Source organism: Melopsittacus undulatus, chromosome 5 (genome assembly GCF_012275295.1).
Source record: "Melopsittacus undulatus isolate bMelUnd1 chromosome 5, bMelUnd1.mat.Z, whole genome shotgun sequence".
Lineage (NCBI taxonomy): Eukaryota > Metazoa > Chordata > Aves > Psittaciformes > Psittaculidae > Melopsittacus > Melopsittacus undulatus.
Genome location: NC_047531.1, coordinates 63544880 through 63565429, shown reverse-complemented (window position 1 = coordinate 63565429; position 20550 = coordinate 63544880). Strand labels below are relative to the sequence as shown.

The window sequence follows — 20550 nt, the reverse complement described above, 5'->3', positions numbered from 1 at the left end:
TTCCATGACTAAACCCATTAAAAGCATGTTGGTAACCAACAAAACAACAGTTAGCCAACAGTTCAACAACTGAAAGACAGCTGAAAAGGAAAGTAAATACTTCCCTTGGCTGTGTTTGAAGGCAGGGTATAGGTTGTGTTCTCATGATGCAGGAGGGAAACTAGTGGGTTTCCTTTTTCCTGATTCATAGTCCTGTCTAATGAGCACAAGTCAATCTTTTGTGATCTTGCAAAGGATCATTTAGAGCCTTTGTATACAGCAAAGGACACCCAAACACAGCGGGATCTGTGGGGGGGATTCATGCGTGCTCTGGTGACCAGGATAATCAGAGAGATGGGGGAAGAGCTGCACTTCAGCCCCCTCCTTGTTTCAGCCACCCAGCTCCAGAGGACTGCTCCAGTCTGTGGGCTGCTGTAGTTTCTCTCAGTGAGGAAAGCCAGAACGCTCCTGTCTCGGGTCAGACAAACTAAGCCTCTCACCTAGAAGCTGTGCACACAAGACCCCAGCAGCCTGGGGCACAAAAGCTTTTGCTCGAAGGAGGCTTCAGCCCGTGCAAGGTGACCTCTGCCAACCCCTGTCTCCTGGGTGTCCACTCTTGTTCCCCAGGGAAAACACATCCTCTGTCTGCTGAAACCACCTCCTGCTCCCCACAGAGGGCTTGGCATTCACCTGCCGCTCCTCTCCATCTGCCCAGAGCCAAAGGGTAAATATTGGGCTGGGAAATAATCCCTTGCGCTGCTCAGGAACTGGGCACAGTGCTGTGCAAACACTCGGGAGGCACGGCAAGGGGAGCAGAAGGGCTCCGAAACATCTGCCTTGGGCTTGCTCCATGAGGAAGTGATAGCGTAGAAAGCAGAAAAAGCTTCGGTCAGCTTGCGATTTTCTGTCAAATGAAGCGTGTAAATGCAGCTGGTGACGTGCCCTCAGTCAGACTGTGGCAAGTTCTGGGCTCCCCTGAGCCCCTCTGCAATCACAGGACAGCAGTGCAGCTTTGCAGATGATTTGGCTTTTAACTGACGTGTTTATAAATACAAGAGTATATATTTATGTGACTTCATATTTATTTGTGACATGTATTTCACTTCCTATTCACATGTTCTCTGCATGAAAACTGGCAATTCTCTATTGTTGCTTCCAGTTAAAAAGCTGTTGTGGGTTAAATGAAATGTTGCCTTTGATCCAATTCTGTATCAAAAGTCACTGACGATATTAATATAACATATAAAGCAATAGCAGAAAATGATACATTAATATTCACTATAATATTGACATAAAATTTTACCAAATGTTAAAAATAACCTGGATCGACTTGGTTTTAACAGAGAAGACACTAAGTCCAACCAGTGAGTGGTTATGGACGGGCAGCTGGAGCTCTTGCTCATTGCTTTAGCTGCGTTTCCCTGTCCTGAGCTTGGCAGGAAGCATTTTCTGGCTGCAGCAGTAAGATATGGAAGTGGCAGGATGAAACTAATGGGAAGTTTTGAGAAGTTTATACCAGGAACTTCTGGTTAAATTAGAAATGGTCAGCAGCCATCATGTACATCGTGCAGTCGTCTCTGCCTCTTAAAGGGTCACTCGCTGTAACCCTTACTGCCTACTTAAACTCTATGAGTCCACCATAGTCTTTTTCCCTTCAGTCCATCATTGCCATGACCACTCTGAGCTGATAAGTGCTGCTAGAATCCCTATTTAGAACTTCCTGTCCTCAGAAACCAGATTTATATTGCCAGGCATAAACCACATGTAGCAAACCATGATGGGAAAACATTTTCAACATCCTTTTTGACTATAGAAAGAAATTAATAGTGAGTGCAATGGGAGTTAATGCATTAAACTGATGTTTAATGGTGAATGTTCTGTTCCTGACAGTGTTCAAGGCCAAGCTGGACAGAGCCTTGGGCAACGTGGTCTGGTGTGAGGTGTCACTGCCCATGTCAGGGGGTTGGAACTAGATGAGCTTGAAGTCTTTTCCAACCCTAACCATTCTATGACTCTCTGATTTACCATAACAAATATATAAGCTGCAAAATCCTTTTGCAAAGCAGAAAAAGGTGGCCTATTAGAGAATCAGGTGGAACTAATATGAAAGAAATAATATTGACAAACATTTCCCATTTTGTTAAAATAATGTCTTCTCTTCAGACCGAAGACTTCTGAACTTCTTTTTCTATATATATATACATGAGTACCTCTACCTCCATCTTCCTAGCTGTAAGTGAAAATACAGCACAACAGACATCGCTTCAGAAACAACACAAGTAATTTAGTCTCTCCAATTTTAGATGCTCCCTTCTTAGAACAATTGATGAGACATAGTGAAGCATCTCATAGGTGGTAATGTAGGTGTCAGGCCACGCTTGCTTGCAGCTGTGCTGCAGGTACCTCCAGTCAAAGACTGCTTGGCCAAAGTAACTAAGAGACTCCATTTCCTTCAGTCAGTCACATTTTAGTCGGCATTCCCCATGCCAGTAAGTGGCAAATCTCACAGATCATTTTATAAATACGTTGCCACAAAAGTTCTTTTCTGGGTATTTTCTGGGTATAAGAAATGAAACTTTGGTCTCTGAAGACCTCATTGCTGCAGCTGCCAGGAGCAGCTGGTGCAGGATCTGTGCCACTTCCTCAATGCTGGCTCTTTCATGGAGAAGTGGATGTGAATTCACTTCTCTTCTGGCCACCTAGAGACATCTCACTTTTGAAAGAAAGAGATCCAGTTTGCTTCATCACCTCTTGTATGGAGCATCTGTTCATCTTTGTGGCATTACCTTCAACCTTCCCAAATCTAATGTGTCTTCTTGAAGATAGGAGCCAGGGGCTGCACAGTGGGTGAATCCTGAAGTTACTCAGTGGCATAACAAAACCTGGTAGTTCTTATTCAAGCCCTAGTAACTCCTGACATCATGTTTGCATGGGTTGGGTTTCTGGGTAGTTTTTGGTTGGATTTGAAGCTTTTTCACTGCTGAGCCCTGATGTGTAAGTAGGCATAATCCCAAACGCTCTCTCCTGTGTGCTAACGGTCAGCCTGGAATGCCTTGTTTTCATATGGGCTTTGTAATTTGTTCCCATGTCAATCACTTTGGCTGCTTTCTGAAGTGAATTTCACCTGGAGTTTCTTGCCTAACCAATGTGTCTCCTACAATCCTTTCAGCTCATACTGAACGACCTTCCTAAGGCAAACAGGACCCCACCAAGGTGGTGTAGGAATCCATGTGTGATGTCTCTTTATCAGAAAAAGCTGACTTTTCCATTCTGTCCCTCATTTCTGTGGATTCACCCATTACCTATGCATTTCCAAGTGTTCTTCCTTAGCCTCCTTATTTCTAATGTTTGGTGAGGCTTGTGAAGGGATTTCATCATGACAAATTGACTGTGGGGAACCTGCAGCACTCATAGGCTTGTTGTCTCCTTCAAAGAACCGTAGCAAGTACATGGAAGCCTTCCTTCCAAGCTATGCAGACTATTCCTTACTGTGTGTTTAAGTGTTTACTAACTGTATCCTTTCTATTTCTACTTTAGGTAAAGCCATTGACGCTCATTTATTCTTGTCCTTACGGCACTAAAACACATTCATTAAGCTTGAACTCCTTGATCCATTGTAGATAGCATTTTAGAGACAGATACAGCAAAGGAAGTAAGTAGAATCAGGATAAAAAAACACCAAGCAACTAATCAAATGTAGTAAAGTAGCAGAAGGGGGGTCTGTTCCTTGACATTCTCATCATCAATGGTTTCCTCTCGTTTCATATCCTTGTAAAACTCTGAGGTGTGTTTTTCCTTGACTTTTCTTTGAGGGGTGATTCAGTGTTCCCTCTGGCCCTGTAAGGAGATGAAGTACAAAGGGAATTCAGAAATCTAATAATGAAATAATTTTCACTAATACAAGCTACATGGAGAACTCACAAGTTGTTAATGACCTGTTTTTACTGTATCAACCCAATACATATGTGCAAAGGCAGCAAAATCCTGTGTGTACACAAGTGCTGCTTCAACAGAAAGGAATTCCCTAGGCCTGTGTCTAATATGTGCTCAGTAGGAATGTGATTGTCCCCACCAGCAGCAAAGGCTGATAAGCATACATCAGTAAAGGCTGATAAGCATAGAAATGCCAGCTCTACACCTGAATTATATCTAGAAAGAGGAGGTGAGTCTTTTAGAGCTTGGTTTTTGTAAGGATCAGACATGCACCCAGACTGTGCCACCTCTCACAAGGTGTTTAGGTGCATCATGTAACTCTGGCCTTTTAGGTGGCTTAACACACAGGGCAGGTGCTAGAGTGGGGAGCCGGTTTTAATCCTCAGGCATTTAGGAATACAGATTTATAGAGAACTGTTGACAAGAATTCCTAGTGCCTGGAGAGGGAGAACAGTTTCATGACAAGAAATTAAAATATGCCTTCTAAAAACAGGTTTCAGCTGAAGCAGATCCAGTGAAGAAAACATCTCACCTGGCCAAAATAGCCTTCACAGTGAGCCGGACCCAGGGAGCAGAGGGTTCCAGGCACACTGGCCTGCCGGATCTCAGCGTAGCTCTGCCAAGGAGGAACAGAGAAGTTCAGGCTGGGGGGCCCCTCGTGGATCTGAAGTCGATCTGGTGATCAAGGAAACTGGTGGCGTGTCTGAGAGAACCAAGGAGAATTATTTTCCTTTAGTGTTTTCATATGCGGGTGTTTGGGTTTTTTCATGAATGATGTTACTGTAGGCACTTGTGATGCAATCTTTTTAATGAGCCTGATGATTTTTTATTAGGTTTCCTGTTCTCTGTCTGGTCTTAGATTAGCAGATATTTCAGGAACTTACTTATCTTGGAAAGCTATTTCCTTTTTTTTTAAGTCAAACCTGCCTGAAATTCCCATTTATTGGTAAGGTGGAACTGGATGACATGCAATGCTGCATGGAGGGTGTGATTGTACTGGAATTATGTGCTTATGAAACCACAGTGAAAGCACAAGAACCCAAAAGCTCCCTTCTGCTTACAGGAATGCATGGATTCAATTCATGTGAATAGCTCCTGATGTACTTTTAAATTTAGCTGACCGTGTCTTTTACTTTGTACTCATTGGATTTTCCAATTCTCACTTCTGGCACAGGAAAATGCTCAGTATACAATTCTGACATAAGGGACAACTTGTGGCAGTCCAAACTTTGCCACATGCAGACCAAATTAGTGGAAATTGCTTGAATTCATGTCAATGGTTTCAAGATTGTATCTTCAATTGATTCTTCATTGTCCAAATTAGTAATCGTGCCCTGCATGTGTTATGGGATCTAATTCTTTCCTCTGAAGATGGGTGTCATTAAGATATAAGCACAGAAAGAATTCTGAAGTACTGTCTGGAAGTGGCTTATTTGCAGGAAATTATCTCATTCCCTTGCTAGGCCTGTACTTGCTAGGTTCCCTGTACTTGCTGGTGCACTGTGAGTTCTTTGCAAGGGGTACATTATTCATGCATGGTACAGTTAGTAAATCTCCTTAAGCTCCCAAAAAGATGCTAAGCTTTAATGTCCGCATCCAATATTGTTGTAAAAACATGACTTCTTTCAAGTGATGCTTGGCTTTCTGAATGGTCTGAATGGGGAAACGTGAAGCCAAACATGAATGGTACATCTGTAAGATCAATATTGGTATTGGTGTCACAATAGATGAGAACACTGGTCTTTGCTTACTTGCAAAGTGGTAAGAATGAACTGGAACAGATCATCCATGTTTCAGAATAAGTGCCTTCAGTGAGTTTTACCTTCACATACTATTCATCTTTAATTCATAACCTATGAACTCTCTTATGAACATTCTACTGGGTTTGAGTTCGACTTAACGCATTTACATGCTTCTGAACATGGCTTTTACTCTAGGAAATGTCTGAGGATATTTGGAACCTTTTATCACCGTTAATAATCACCATTATTTTTCCTCCCTCATTCCTCAATCCAGCTCCTCACTAGGTTGATTTTTTTCCTTAACACATTTCTAAGATGTGTCATCAATAACATTGCCCATTTCAATCCTCATTTTTCATCTAACCACAGCATTACCAAGGGATATGTACTGTACTTGTTCTCTCGCCTGATGAGACTCATCCCTCTTTGAAAAGAGGTGACTGAAACTTTCCAGAAACAAAAATCTTCCAGAATAAGCACAGGGACAATTTAATCTCAAAAGTAAGTTCTCTAAGAGCACCTCCACAGAAAAGGAGAATCTAAGGAGAGGTGACAGTCAAGCTTGGTCATAACATGCTTGTACCCAGTTTGTACCCAGTACCCAGTTTGTACCCAGTAGTGAGTTTAAAGTATATGATGCCTTCCCTACCATTGCCGTACACTGTTTATTCATGTGCTATGATAGGAAAATATTGCTAATAATTAAGAGATGATGACTAGTCAATAGGATGTGTCTTTGGAAAAGCCCTGAAATGAAAAATTTCTATGGCACAGAAGTAGAGAGAACTGTATTTTCCATAGTCCAGTGAGCTGAGTAAATACCAATGAGTTCATCCATGGGGCAAGCACTTACATATGTGGAAGTCGTGAGTCGTGCAGACTGAACAGCCCCAATGTCCTCAGCCTGTCTTTATACAGGAGGTGCTCCAGACCCTGATCATCCTTGTGGCCTCCTCTGGATTTGCTCCAACAGTTCCAAGTCCTTCTTATGTTAACACCAGAACTCTACACAGTGCTCAAAGTGCGGTCTACAGAAGTAGAGAGAACTGTATTTCCCATAGTCCAGTGAGCTGAGTAAATACCAATGAGTTCATCCACGGGGCAAGCACTTACATATATGGAAAATCGTGAGGCAAAAGCATCTGCAGGCTATGCTCTCCTGTAGTAAAATTCTATTTGCTGCAGTAGTGGCACTTCTAGGTTGAGCTTTGCTGTTTATTGTCAGTGTAAATAGGAAGTTTGGGACTATTCTCTATTGATGCTGGAATAGCTTTTTACACCTTGTGACTGCGATATCCAGTGTGTCAAGTGGGGTGGGACAGAAAGTCATTGGAAAAGTAGACAAATAATTCAGGTCATGGGGAAAATCCTGTGAAATTTAAGGAATCTGAAATTGCAGGCTTTGCCTTAGCACACCCACTGAAAAAGAGCACTAGGGAAGTCTTTCACCTTAGCAAGAGCCACCCAACCTTTAAGTATCCAACTTCCTTTCAAAGGGTTTGAAAGCAGGTGATCATGTAGGAAAGGTTGTTTAAACAGCAAACATAGCTGTTACAAAACAGCCCATTGTTATTTTGTTGGGAAAAGAGTGCTAAGGTATAGGTCTGGTGCAAAGCAAATAGGGCAAGGCTTTGCTATAGTGTAACCCATATGCAATCTTTCTGCTGCAAAAGCTTCTGTATCAGAGTAAGACTGCAAACAAATGAGAATAGAAGTTTGGTAGAAACGTACATCTTGTTTTGTGCTTTATTGTATTTCTCAGTAAAAATTGTTCTTACCATTCCTCCCAGCTGGGGGGTATGAAATAATGCAATGGAAGAGTTTTCCACTGAGGCTGAGCAAATTGGTAAAGAGCTCATGTTCATAGAACCATAGGATCACCAAATGGTTTGGGTTGGAAAAAATATTAAAGCTCATTCAGTTCCAATCCCCTGCCATCATGTTTATGAGTTATTAATCTTCTGTGTCAGTGCAATCACAGGCTGTCTCAGAGACACAAATTTAAACCTGAAATAGCAATCTGGGGTTTAGCCTTAGAGAGCAAAACTGTGTTTATCAGGCATTTTTCATTACCAGCTACTACTGTGAGAGCTGCTAATGTGCTCTCAGTATCACCTTGGTCTGAGTGTGCTTTTTGCTCAACTTTCCCATTTTCTCAAGTGTTCACTGCTTCTGTTCCAGCCTGTCCCTTGGAAATCGCTGTGTCACACGCAAATGTGTGTCCATACAATTGGAGCATTCTTCCTTAGGCTTCCTCCTGATGCAGTCCTCCCTCCTCACTGCAATTCAGGAGGATGATCAGTGACTTCCATCATGTTTATCAGATTTCCCTGCTCATTCAGGTGAAGGAAAAACCTTGTTCAGTGCCAGGTTCTCAGCTGATGAGCTGTCTGAGCACCTCCACCTCTATAGCCTTGGAGCTTCTGTGACTAACCATTAGTCATTCATTACTTTCTATCTGTGAATTGTATCAGCCAGAGCTCTGAAAACACCAAGTCTGACAAGAAAAGAGGAAGACAGTAGGTAATTTTTATAATTCTTCCTACTGGAAACCATCTGAATGCACCATAGCCAGGAATTTACTGTTGCAATAAACCAGCCCTTGCCCTTTGGTGAACCCATCCCGTGGTGGGTGAAAGAAAATACATCCTTTTTTTTCCAGCTCTGTATTTCAATACAGAAATTAGTAACACACAATATTGAAGTGAAAACATCTCCACAAACATTTATTAGGTGCACATCAAATATGTTCTGCATGAATAAATAATGACATCCTTAGGCAAAAGTAAAAATAAATAAATAAATAAATAAATAAATAAATAACGTGCCTCTTTCTAACCAAAAGATGGCATTAAAATAGATCTTTAGACCTTCACAGCAGTAATTCACAATAAATAATACCTTGAAAATGATGACACAAACCCCAGTGTCTCAGAATTTTGATGTCCTAACTCTGTAGGCTCCCTCTTTTGGTCAGTAGTCTGCTCTGAGCAAAAAGGTTGAGGAGCAGTAACCTAAACTTGATGCTCCCCTGTCAATGCTTTCCTGGAGAGGAGTTAGGTGCTGTTCTTCTCCTAAACAGCAGAAAGGGAAGGTGTCATTTAGTGAAAGCTCTGCACTGATCCAGATGTGTTTATCAAAACTTATTCCAGGATCTCTCCATAGCCTTTCACAAGCCATTTCTTGTGCCTGCTTTCTCTGGTGTCAGTGATTCCTCTCCTACATAATGTGAGCTCTGTAAAATACTTAAAGTACTGTTGTGGACTAACTATGAAACCTGATCCAGTTCAAGAGGTCTCTGCTTATTGCAGAGGGGTTGGGACTAGGAGACCTTTGAAGGTCCCTTCCAAGCCAAACTGTTCTGTGATTTTGTGATTCTAAATCCAGGGAATCAAGCGCTCTTGGTGCTGTTAGAAGTGTGAATATAGGCAGCAGGAGGAGGTGAGCTGCCAGAAGCTGGATGGGCATCTCCATCTCTTTTTTGCCTTGCTGCAGGAGTTAGGACGTTTTGTCTTCTTTGTCTTAGGACACTGTCTCAGGTTTGGCATTTTGTCTAGGAAGAAAGAAAATGGAGCAGGAGACAATTAGAACTTGCCTGTGGAACAGGTATCACTCCCTGGAATGAGATGAGATCCACCACTAAGGGTTTGTGCTTCTGTGTCCAAGCCCCTTAAAAGCTGTAACTGAACCTAACGGCTGCTGGTGAATTGTGACCTTTCCACAAGTCCTCAGTGACTGGGGGCTTCCACGGCTTCCCTTGGGACTTTGTGGGCCTGGTTTCCCCCACTCATCTAAATGCTGTTCCTTGCTTTCTACCATAGCAAGCAAGAGAAAACCCCTCAGTTAATGCCTGGTTTTCCTGAGCACTCAAGCTGCAGGTTTTCAATGGACCTTTCAAGAGGTGCAGCTACCATTCACATGGGGGTGGTATAAGGGATCCAACCTCCTGCTGATGATTAAAGATCAAAACAATCTGAGTTTATCCCACCAGTGAACAGAAACATCAGTAGCTGCCTGAGGAGACTGAGTCTGTGAGAACTTTACACTGCACATGTGTGCTGGCTCGACTAAACACTGCTTTTGGATAAGCCATGCTCACTGAGAACAGGCAACTCACTTGTCTAGGATTGCCTTGATGACGAGCTTCACCCAGGGAGCGGTGGGCTCCAGGCAGACTTCCCGGCCATCCGTCAGGGTAGCTCTGCAACAGAGAAAGGAGGAAGGGAAAAGGTCAGGTCTGTTTAGGGAAGTCCAAGGCAATTTCCCTTTTCCCTCCTATCATCATTCTAGGTGTACACTGGCATTTTCTTCAAGCTGCATCAGCTGAGGCTGTAGCCCAACATAAAGGTTTGGGGTTTTTTTTGAAAGGTTTCATATCTTCTCATACCTGTTTGAATGCATTAAACCATCTCAGGACTCTCATGCTTTCCAAAACCGATTCTTTCCCCCATCCCCTTTCCCAGACTTGTGATGGTACTTAACTCAAGGGTTAATTCTTTCCATCCTCATTCACAAACTGTACTGCCCAGTCCACAGGAATTTTGCTACAACACAGTTTCTGGAATTGTGACTGGATTATATGATCTGTGTGCTTAGGGAGTTTTTCCACTGACTTGGGTAGAACTGCGATCACTTGATTTGACCTGGCCATCACACTCATGTTATGATCACTCAGCATGGCTCAGGCATGAGATTAATCTCTCATCTGCTGGTGGAATTCAGAGGTTTAGAAAGCTCTTTGCTGTCTGATATGACCTTAGGTTGCAATGTTTGCATGGGCTGTTTGAAAGGTGGAGCTGTTGAGACAAGACAGGCTTTCTAACACGTAGTGTGTCTGTCACAGCAACAGCGCTGCTGGTCTGCATTCTGAGCAGCTGCCTGCAGGCTCACTCCATCTGTCAGTGAACTCTTACCCTGAGTGCAAAATCTGTTTCCTTCTTGTTAAGTAATGGGAGGATATTGCAAAAACACTTACATGACTTCGACGTTCTTGCAGTGAGGTCCGCTGGGGATGAGGTTCACGTTGTGAATGAACTTGGGATGGATGAACTTGGAATGAGTGCCTATGCACTGACACCGGAGCTCCATTGCAGAGCGTGGCAGCGCCTTACCTGCAAAACAAGAAGGAAAAAAAAAGGTGGACTCTTTTCCTCTTTCTACAGCATAGAAGCATGGAAACACAGAATGGTTTGGGTTGGGACCTTAAGATTATCCAGTTCCAACCCCTGCCATGGGCAGGGACACCTCACACAAGACCGTGTCACCCAAGGCTCTGTCCAGCCTGGCCTTGAGCACTGCCAGAGAACATTCACCACTTCTTTGGGCAACCTCTGTCAGGGCATGTTCTTTTGCAGTATAAGAGTTATTTGCTGCACAGCACAGTACCTCTGCCATCAGCATTTGCACTTGCAGTTAGGAGAGCTTTAGAAAGGATTTCTGTACCTTTTGTTCCCATTGCTGATATGAAGAGAAGAATCATGACCACAGCCACAGCCTTGTCCTTCATGATGCAAGAGTGTTCCTCCCTTGTGTTCCACAGGCCTGGTGCTGTGATGAGGTGAGCCCCAAAGGTGGCCAGTGCTGGTGCCTTGGGACCTGCTGGGTTTTATACTGCCTTGGCCTCCCTGGCACACATGGATCATGCCAGTGGAAACTCCAAACCTGTAACATGCTGCTGTGCCATGAGTCACGGGTGAGTGGGCAAACCCCTTGCCCTAGAGGACCATGAAACTGCTTTTCATTAACACAAAACACTTCATTAATTAATGAAATAGAGAAACACAGACTCTGTACACAAGTGCCCTGGACCAAGCCCTGTGGAATCTATAGGGGGGTCGTAATACTCTTATTTCTTGTCACTATTTTCTTCTGTATCTTTGTCTTCTGATGTTATTATTATCTTACTCCTTGTGACCTTCCACTTCTAGCAGAAGGCATTCGTTCCGTGACTTTCCATCTGTGTCTTTGGGCTTTGATTTCTTTTCATTTTAAGACACAAGAGAAGGTGGAGCTAGTAATTTGTGGAAACGATAGGTACTAGAACTGGATTTTAATGACCTCCCCTTGTCCTTATATGCAACTACATTACCTTTCTTATATGCAACTACATACCTTTCTTATATGCTAACTTCTGCAGAAACAGTATTTTTGGGTACATTAAACCTAGCATCACTGAAACAAGCAACAGAATCCAGACTGACACCTACTGAGAACTATTATTATGGTATGATAAATTGCTTTGCCTAATCAGATGGAGGTTTTTTGAGGATGACTGCTTCTTCCGAAGCCAAAGCTTCTTGGATGTTTGCTGCCTTCAGTTTGGGCAAAGGGAAATTGTAAAAGCTGCTGGAGGGTTCTGCTTCTGGAATAAATGCAGGCATGTTTGCAAATTGAAATTTGATTCTGTAAAGTGATTTCTTCTGATTTCGATCAAATTAAATGAAAAGTGAAGATGGGATCATGAAGAAGGTTTATTCACATCAAGTCAGAGACATCCAACCATTTTCATTAACAACAGAAAATAACACTAAAACACACAAGGAATTTCATTATTGTTGTTCTACCAGGTAATGGAGACAGTCAAAGGAAGAAAGCATGGGACCAGGTAGGAATGAATGTAAGTTTATTGTGAAGGACACAAGGGGCTCTGTGTGCCAGGCTGAATTCCACACAACGTTACGGTACAGATCAGTGTCTGCAGTTTTACACAATCAGGTTTATAAATAGTCTTGGAGGGCTTGCAGTGAACATAGCTGGAACAGTAAATGTGAGCAGCTGAGCCCTTAACTACAGCCCTCCTGTGTCAAGGCAGAGGTTTGACTAGTGAGTATCTTCTCTTCAGTCATGACCACCAGCAGATGTACGGGAAAAGATCAAGTGTCCTTGAGACTTACCCAGTGTCCCACTCCAAGCCTGGTTTCATTTGATGCCTCCTGATTCTTTTACAGGGAATCCAGAAGCAGATATTGATCATTATCCCTGAGTTCCACCTCCTTCAGAATTCTGTGGACCTTTATCACATCTCCAGGTTGATATCTTTTTACAAAATTTTGTGTTGCCTGATAGTAGCAAGGTTGTTAGTTCCTGTCTCTGGACTTTTCATGTCCCCTTGGCACACTATTTCCATGTGCAGCCAACTGTTTACAGAAATGCAAACTAGAGTATCAATGGAAATGCCTTCTGGCCTGTGAACAAGAACAACAGGAAAGTATGAATTGCTATGCCTGAGGAGAGTTCCCAAATAAACACAAGAAACTGGTATTTGTCTTTGTCGTAGTTTAAACCAAGTCCCCCAACTCCCTGAGAGTTAGGAGGGAGAATCCAAAGAATGTAGCCCCCACGGATTGAGATAAGAACTGTTTAATTGCTAAGGCATAACACAAAACCCCTACTGCCATTTACTACTACAAATAATAATGATACAGCAAACAGCAAGTGAAAAGAATACAACACCCCACCAGCCACCGACCCATAACTCACTCCACCCTGCCTGGCCAAGCACCATGTGCTCCCTCCTCCATTATCCTCCAGAGCTCTCCCCTCCAGCCTTCTCTTTCCCAGTATGCATCCTGGGCATGACGTGCTATGGTATGGAATACCTCATTGGCTAGCCTGGGTCAGGTGTCCTGTCTCTCCTTCCTCCCAGACTCCCCCTGGCTGGAAAAAACCTTGAACAAAAACACCCTCAAAACATGCTCAAACCATGACAGTCTTTGATTTCATTAATGATGCAATTATTGAAGCAAAGATTACTGCTCAGGTGTCATACATATATCACAGATGACACTATGATTACGCTATAACAAACCTTGATATGGAGCAGTGGGAACAACTGAGCAGAGCTGGGGAGGCCATGCTTTGATGTGTGATTTGAGAGGTAGTGAGTGGAAAATTTGGCCTGCAAAAAACCCATGGTCAAGAAAGGTAAAATTCCTTCTGTGGTTACAGAGAGAAGTCAGAAAGGATGAACTGTACATGAGAAGTTCACATGTTCTATAGTAAACCTTGTGAATTGGGTGGAAGAGAGGAGCTGCCGTTCTGATTTATTTGCAAGATGGAGATGTGAAGCAGGTGAAGGAAAAGCTGCTGAATTTCTAATGCATTCAGTCTCTGACTGCAGAATTCCTAAGCCTTAAATAGGAGTATTGTAACAATATCTGGAAGCCTTTTTTTTCACACGGATCACAAATACAGGTATTGAGAAGCTTCCATTTTCTTCCTAAGGCACTCAGCAGGGGTTTCACAGATCATCTTCTGCGTGCTTCTCCCCAGCTTTTCCTGAGCTGTGAGCAACTTGGGACTTACAGTTCCATATGCTCCCATGAGCAATGGGGAGTTTCTTTCCCTTGGAGAATCCTTTGCACTGCTCTGTCCTCATCTCCCTCCATGATTGCTCACCGGTATCTTTAGAAACGCTGCCTCATGCCTAGATTTTTAGATCCAAACATGTAAAAGATCATTTAGAAAGAGCTGAGCAGCTGAGTCAGTGAATGTGACAACTCATGATGGGGTTTTTCTGAGAGACTTTTCAGCAGGAAAGGGCAGTCCTGCCTGCTCCTTCAGGCAAATTCTTCCTCTTATTTCCTTACCCTTCTGTGACCCTGTATGCAAAATCTATGCATAGTCTTGATCTGCAAAGGGGAAATGGCTCAACTTCTTGGTGTCTTTTTTGGGCAGTCTAGCTCTTCAGTGTCATCTGTATTTTGGTGGTGAGAATGTTTCTGTACTGAACCTTCCCTGAGACAACCTTCCCTGACTTGAGAGGGCTGAACAGAGAACTTACAGTTACAGATACCACAGAGAGATGCCTTTTCCCCCTATTTCTTAATTAGATAGCCACAACCCTCCCAAGATTTGAAGTCTGCGTATCGAAACTGAGTGACTTCTATGTGAAGGAGATGGACTAAATGGCTGTAAATAGAAATATAGCCATGAAGTGCAGGTTGAGTACCTATCTGAGCTTCAGCAGTGCCCAGGTCAGCCCTCTACAGAAACAGTCTTTTGTTTAGCTCATATGCAGTTCTGAAAGCTTAACTCATTGGGATGAGCCCTTCCTCTTGGGAAAGGATCACTAAGTTTGTGTGGTTGCCTCTGCCCCTCCTCCTGAAGGACACGGTGAGTATTTACCACCACTAACAGGAATAGAAACTGCATCCATTCATTTCCAGACTGAGTGCTGAGCATGAAGTGAAGTGTGTTTTCTGGACCAGTCCTGCACTGAGCAGGTGTTACAAAGGTCACTGTGCGAGTGCTTCAACAAAGGAGTGTTAACTAGTCACACCATTGCACAAGATCTTCTGAGAACAAGGATGAGAGCCTGAGCTCTGCTGTACCACAGAGCCACTTCCTCACAGTGCAGAAGATGATGATCCCTGTTCCTGTATTGTCCGTGCAGCCCATGGTTCTTGCTATAGTTGCAACACCTATGCTGGTGAATACTTTTTTCCACTTCCACTGCTGATGAAATCTCTGGCTTAGACGCAGGAGAAGCACCTTGGAGTTGTGTGGCAAAGGGACCTGGCACATGGGTCTCCTTGCAGCACAACTGAGCATCCAGCAATACACAGATCTACAGCACATCTAAACCATCACTCTCACTTCCTCCTCCCTCTGCCGAGTTTTCTCTTAGCCAGCTTAACTTCCCTTCTTTCCCTTAGCTGTTCTGGGTCCTAATGCTATGCATTTAATACTCCTCTCTTCAGCTGGACCTCCAAAAGTCATTAATGATGGTGCTGAGCATTGCTGCAGCAAAACCCTGGACCTTTCTGAGGGGTTAAGCGTTAAGAAATCCCATTACTGTTGTTCTGCAGGTAATGGATACAGTCATAGGAACAAAGCAGAACATCTAAGGTTGACTCAGAACTTCATTCAGAGTTTTCAGCAGTCTGAAGGAATCCAAGATTGCAGTCCTTCCTTTCTGAGCCCTTTGGCCCATTCACAATACAATCGAAAGCCATCTACTGGTTTGGTTTGTTGGAAAATATCTGCCTTTGTATATTCCTGGGGTTTCCCCATGGATGTAGTAACTGCATAGGAAATGAAGTCATCTCCAGAAAGGGAAGTAGTATTAGGAAAAAAACCAAAAAGAAGAAAAGAAAGAAAATGGACAGGATGCTGCCTGGAGCATGACCAGATGTTCACACTACCAACAGGCAGCATCTTTCTCAAATAAAAAGTGACCACTGTGGTTTAATTGCATGAGCTGCATTGTTAAGGCAAAAAGATAATCGCAGCAGTAGGATTACTCAGGGGCTTTCCAGTATTTCAGCTAATATCACCACGTGCTGTCTTTCGTATCAAATACATAACTTTTTTCATTAAGCGTCTGGAGAAACTGAAAACCAGTTACAACAGAGGAACCAAATGGCTCTAAAATATGACACTCTTTAAAAGTGTCAAGCCCAGGACTTAAAGGACTGAGCAGAAACAGGAGCTGAAAATAAGGACAGGACTGAAGAAGCTACTCTAGGAGTAGCATTTGCTCACACTCCCTGCCCTCTTTTTTGTGGTTTCTATGCCCTCAGCTGTGCCTGAACTACAAGTCTGTTTGCGAGGTAGCGTTTATCTCCCTGAGGGAGGGGGATAAAATAATGTCCAGTGTTCCAAAGCTGTTGTATTTGGCCAACCAGAATTGACAACCCTGTGATACGTGGACAGTACAAAGAAAATCCATGGAGTCACACTTTGGCATTGGGTCTACATCTGCAGGGAACAAGGTCCCGAGCTCAGAGGCTGGGAGATGATGTAAAGCTCAACAACTACTAGGAGACAGAAGAGAGTGCATTGGCCTCAAATTCCCATGTGCAAATCATCAAGACATTTATTGCCAAAGTTTCAGCTGTGTGGAGGGAAATCAGTCCAGACTCCAAAGAGGTAACTCCTACCCGGGCATCCATTTCCACTGGTTAAGTGTCTGCCCTGCTGAGTATATGGCATCAATTTTTGCAGTTCAATTGTGTTTGTTCTGCTCTGTGGCATGCTGGCTTTGAATATTTGCCATGGAAGAGATTGGGTTTTCCCTGCTAATAGGCACAAATGAGGATTTGCATTGCAGCTGCAGCTGCAGCCACGTATTGTGCTTCCTCCTGCTGCTGGTACAGACACTGGACAGATGTCAGGAAGAATGGCTGGGATAGGAACAGACCCCAGGTCCTGTCTTCTCTCACTCAGTCTTGCTCCTCAAGGAAAAGGAATAGAGGCAGCACCTTTGGTGTATGCTTCTCTGACTGGTAACACCGTGCTGAAAGGTAGTGCTTTTCAGGGGACAGGCTTTCCCTCTTTTTTCCTTCTTTTCATGTTGTTCCTATATCGAACTGAAAACCCCAGGGAATACCTTACATTAATCTGACTTCTTGGCATCTCCTGCTATGAAGCACTTCCTTTAACTCAAAAGATCAAAAGTACCTGCAGGTCAAACAAAGGCTTTAAGTATGTCCTGTTCTGCCTTCTCACACCCCTCATAGATATGTAGCAGCAAACCAGAACACTTGTGTGGCAGGGAGAGTTTGGGAACTTGGGTTTTTTTTGCTCCAAGCACTCACAGGTAGCTCTAGATTTTTTAAGGCCCAGCAGTACAAAGGCACAGTTCATATTCTTCAAGCCTCCATGGGTTGCCTGCAGTATTGCAGCACTTTTTGAAAGCAACCCTCTTTGTGTGTAAAGTTGCTCAGATTTTGTGAAATTGAGATGAACAATACCATTGTTTAGCTGTGTAAATCTGTGTCTGACAACCTTGGTAGTTAGACACTGAATCATCCCTCCTCACATGCTGAATTCCTAGGGCATTTGCAGCTCACCCTGGTGCTGTGGGGAAAGCAATGAAGCTAATTCTTTAACTCTTCAAAAGGAAATTACTTGACAGTTAGAGTAGCCATTTGTAATCTGACCTAAACACTTCCTACCCAGACCCATCTTCTGAATCTAAGGTAGATCCTATCTTGGTAAGACTGAGCTGTGTGCACACCGGGACTGTCGGTCTGAGGTTTACCAAACCACCATCAACCCAGACTTGAGCTTACTGGAATTGTCACAGTTAGAACTGCAAGTGGTTTTATACCTTTAGCAATTCCTAAGGTGTGCCCTGAACTTCCGAGAGCCCTAATCTCCCTCTGTCATTCCCACCCTACCCTCTCCTTCAGTATCATGCTTCAGTGCTTGTCCTTTTGGGCTTAGATTCTCCTTGAATAAAAGGCATCTTCTCCTATTTGTTGTAGAAGAAGTATTTGTCATTGGGATTCAATCCAAGATATTAAAATTACCCTTAGGTATCACTGTGCCTCTTACTTCCACCCCAGAGCTAATTCACTCTTATAAAAAGTAATGTAATACAGGAATTTACCAACTTCAAATTTAGCATAAACAGCTGTGTTGAAACATATCCTGAGTAGTCAATGCCAAACCCAGATGCCTGAATCTTTAATGCAGATCAAGGATATGAATCTACAGCAAGGAGTCTGATTTTCCCCAGCCCTTTCTTCCCGAAGGTCTTCTGATACCTGTCTGATAAATCCAATTCCAGAAGAGTTAACCAGGAAACCATTCATTATGAGAGTAGGGAATGCACTGGGAGTAGTCACTGAGCCAAATATTCAATCACCCACACAAAACAATATCCCTTCCCCATTCTTCTTCAACGTAATAAACCACCAAGGAGCTTGGGAACTGCTGAGAGCCATTATAAGCTTTCCATTATCTGTTACCATTTTTATTTCTGAAGCAGCCTGCATGACTGCACACTGACTGACAGTCTTTCTTATGGTTCATCCTCTCAATCATGCATATTCTTCAGCAAAGATTTATATTGCTTCTGCAAAGTCTCCATGATTTCTGCAGTTCTGGGGGACAAAAACTCCTTGGGTACTAATCTGTCCTCCAGAAACGTTTCTCAAAGACTGTCAGAGAGTAAATGAGACCTAGGACCCTTTCTTCTTGGTTAGACTTTATGTTTGCATCTACTTTTTGGCTTTGATGAGGTATAAAAGGTTCTCTCCTGAAAAGATGCTCATCATTTTCTAGTTTTACTGAAGCATTTGGCCAAGTTCTGTTCCACCAAACCCACTGAAGACTTGCCAGTGGAGATACTTAAGATACTGTGAGACGTACTATTCCTTCTTCATGCTTACTGCATCCTTCCTAGAAATCTTTGAGATGGTACAAAAGAAACTCTGTGTTGGAAGTACTGATGTCCAATGGCACTGCAGGTGTCATCTAACCAGACATCACTACCCTTTCCTGAGCCAGATGGAGAATCAGTTTCACAGAAAGACATGAGAGAATAAGGTTGGAAGAGCCCTTTGGGAATGCCCTGTCCACACTCATGCAAACACACACACACACATGCACATCCTGCCTATGTGAAGCAGGGTCAACTACAGCAGGTTGCTCAGGACTGTGTCAATGAATAGCTCTAAGGATGGAGACTTCACAACCTTTCTATGCCTTCTCTTTGTGTTAGAGTTTTGTCAGGAGCTTCGTGTTGGCTGATTGCTGGTGGAGCACAGTGAGCTCCCATGTAATCAGTGGTAATTACTAAGTGCCATATTCAAGGCAATTGACTGTCCAGCCTGAGTAAATATGTACTTAGGTACAATTGTGTTAACCTGGGGCTATCTTTGGAGAAAGCTCTAGGTTTACACATGTGAAACTGCAGAGGTCCTGTGACAACGCTGAACCTCTTGGTTGCTTCTGGAATTTTTAGATGCTCTTCTGTGTGAGATGAAAGTCACTCAGATGCTGGACAGGCACTCTTCATCAGGGAATATAGTGACAGGTCAAGGGGTGATGGGTTTAAACTGAAACAGGGGAAGTTCAGGTTAGATCTAAGGAAGAAGTGTGATGTGGTGAGGCACTAGCACAGGTTGCCCAAGGAAGGGGTAAATGCTTCATTCATGACAGTGTTCAAGGCCAGGTTGGACAGAGCATTGGGCAATATGATCTAGTGTGAGGCATCTCTGCCCATGGCAGGGGGTTGGAATTAGATGATCTTAAGGTCCCTTCCAACCCAAACCGTTCTATGATTTTATGATTCTATGACTTTGGAAAGTATTGAGATAATAAGACTGTCTAATTGTGTGTACCATGAGCAGTGACAGAGGCTCAAGTGCTTTGTCTCATTCTGTACAAGCAGTGATCAGTTGTCAAACACTGTATGATTATTAGTTCCTAAGGATTTAGTTTGTGCTTCAGCACAACAGTGTTTTTGATTAGAAATGATTACTAGACAAAAGTTTGAAAACAATTTCCTCCTATCTAACGTTGCAAAATGAGCAGGATGTGCACTTGTTGATTTGAACGTCACTGCTCACCTTTCACACCAGTTTTTAAAGGATGCTACAGAAGTGTGGGAAATAGCAACAGATTACACTGGGACTCATAGCCTTTGCTATTGTAGTCTTTAAGTAATAAAGCTTGAGTTTCAAGGTACATAACTGGACAGATAGGGGAAAAAAGTAAGAGTTCTGGAGTATATTTTGCAGCATCAATAAATTTATTGTCTTTTATGCCCAGTTTTAAGATAAAGCTCAGTTTATCATCAACCTTTGAAGTACTGTCTACTGAACAACAGACCCAGAATGAAAAAGATGGCATTTTCTTTGTTGCTCTGCCATAAACCCACCTGCCATTGTAGACGTTAAGTTCCCATCCCAAGCTTTCTATCACAGTAGTACTTTCCTCACGTACTTTTTCATTGGTGTTTGTGATACTTCTGTATGAATTTTGTAATGAAAAATTGTGTGTCGTGTCTTAAACTCACCGCAGTGCACCCTGAAAGGAATGCTTGTCATTCCACAGAACCCAGTGCACGTCCTACTCTTTTCACAACCTGGTCTGAAAGGAAATGCCAAATCTTATGGTAATCACCCCACAGAAATTTCAGATGAAAAGCATGTGTCAATTG

At 43.1% G+C, this 20550-nt stretch overlaps 1 protein-coding gene across 1 annotated transcript; it reads right to left on the bottom strand.

The window, feature by feature from the left end:
• Window positions 1-9767: 9767 nt before the first annotated feature.
• On the bottom strand, window positions 9768-11211 carry LOC101868408 (interleukin-8-like). Its single transcript, XM_013127774.3, has 3 exons — window positions 11097-11211; window positions 10630-10765; window positions 9768-9855 (listed from the first exon to the last, which is right to left on the bottom strand). The coding sequence occupies exons 1-3, from the start codon at window positions 11158-11160 to the stop codon at window positions 9768-9770; spliced, it is 288 nt and encodes a 95-aa protein (XP_012983228.1). The 5' UTR covers window positions 11161-11211.
• Between the last annotated feature and the right edge of the window lie 9339 nt (window positions 11212-20550).

What these genes read in the sequence shown, in the direction of transcription:
- LOC101868408 (XM_013127774.3), bottom strand. Translation starts at nt 11,160, where the DNA reads ATGAAGGACAAGGCTGTGGCTGTGGTCATGATTCTTCTCTTCATATCA. An exon ending in ATCAGCAATGGGAACAAAAG is followed by an intron (nt 10,766 to 11,096) that starts GTACAGAAATCC and finishes CTTGTTTTGCAG; the next exon opens with GTAAGGCGCTGCCACGCTCT. An exon ending in TGCAAGAACGTCGAAGTCAT is followed by an intron (nt 9,856 to 10,629) that starts GTAAGTGTTTTT and finishes TCTCTGTTGCAG; the next exon opens with AGCTACCCTGACGGATGGCC.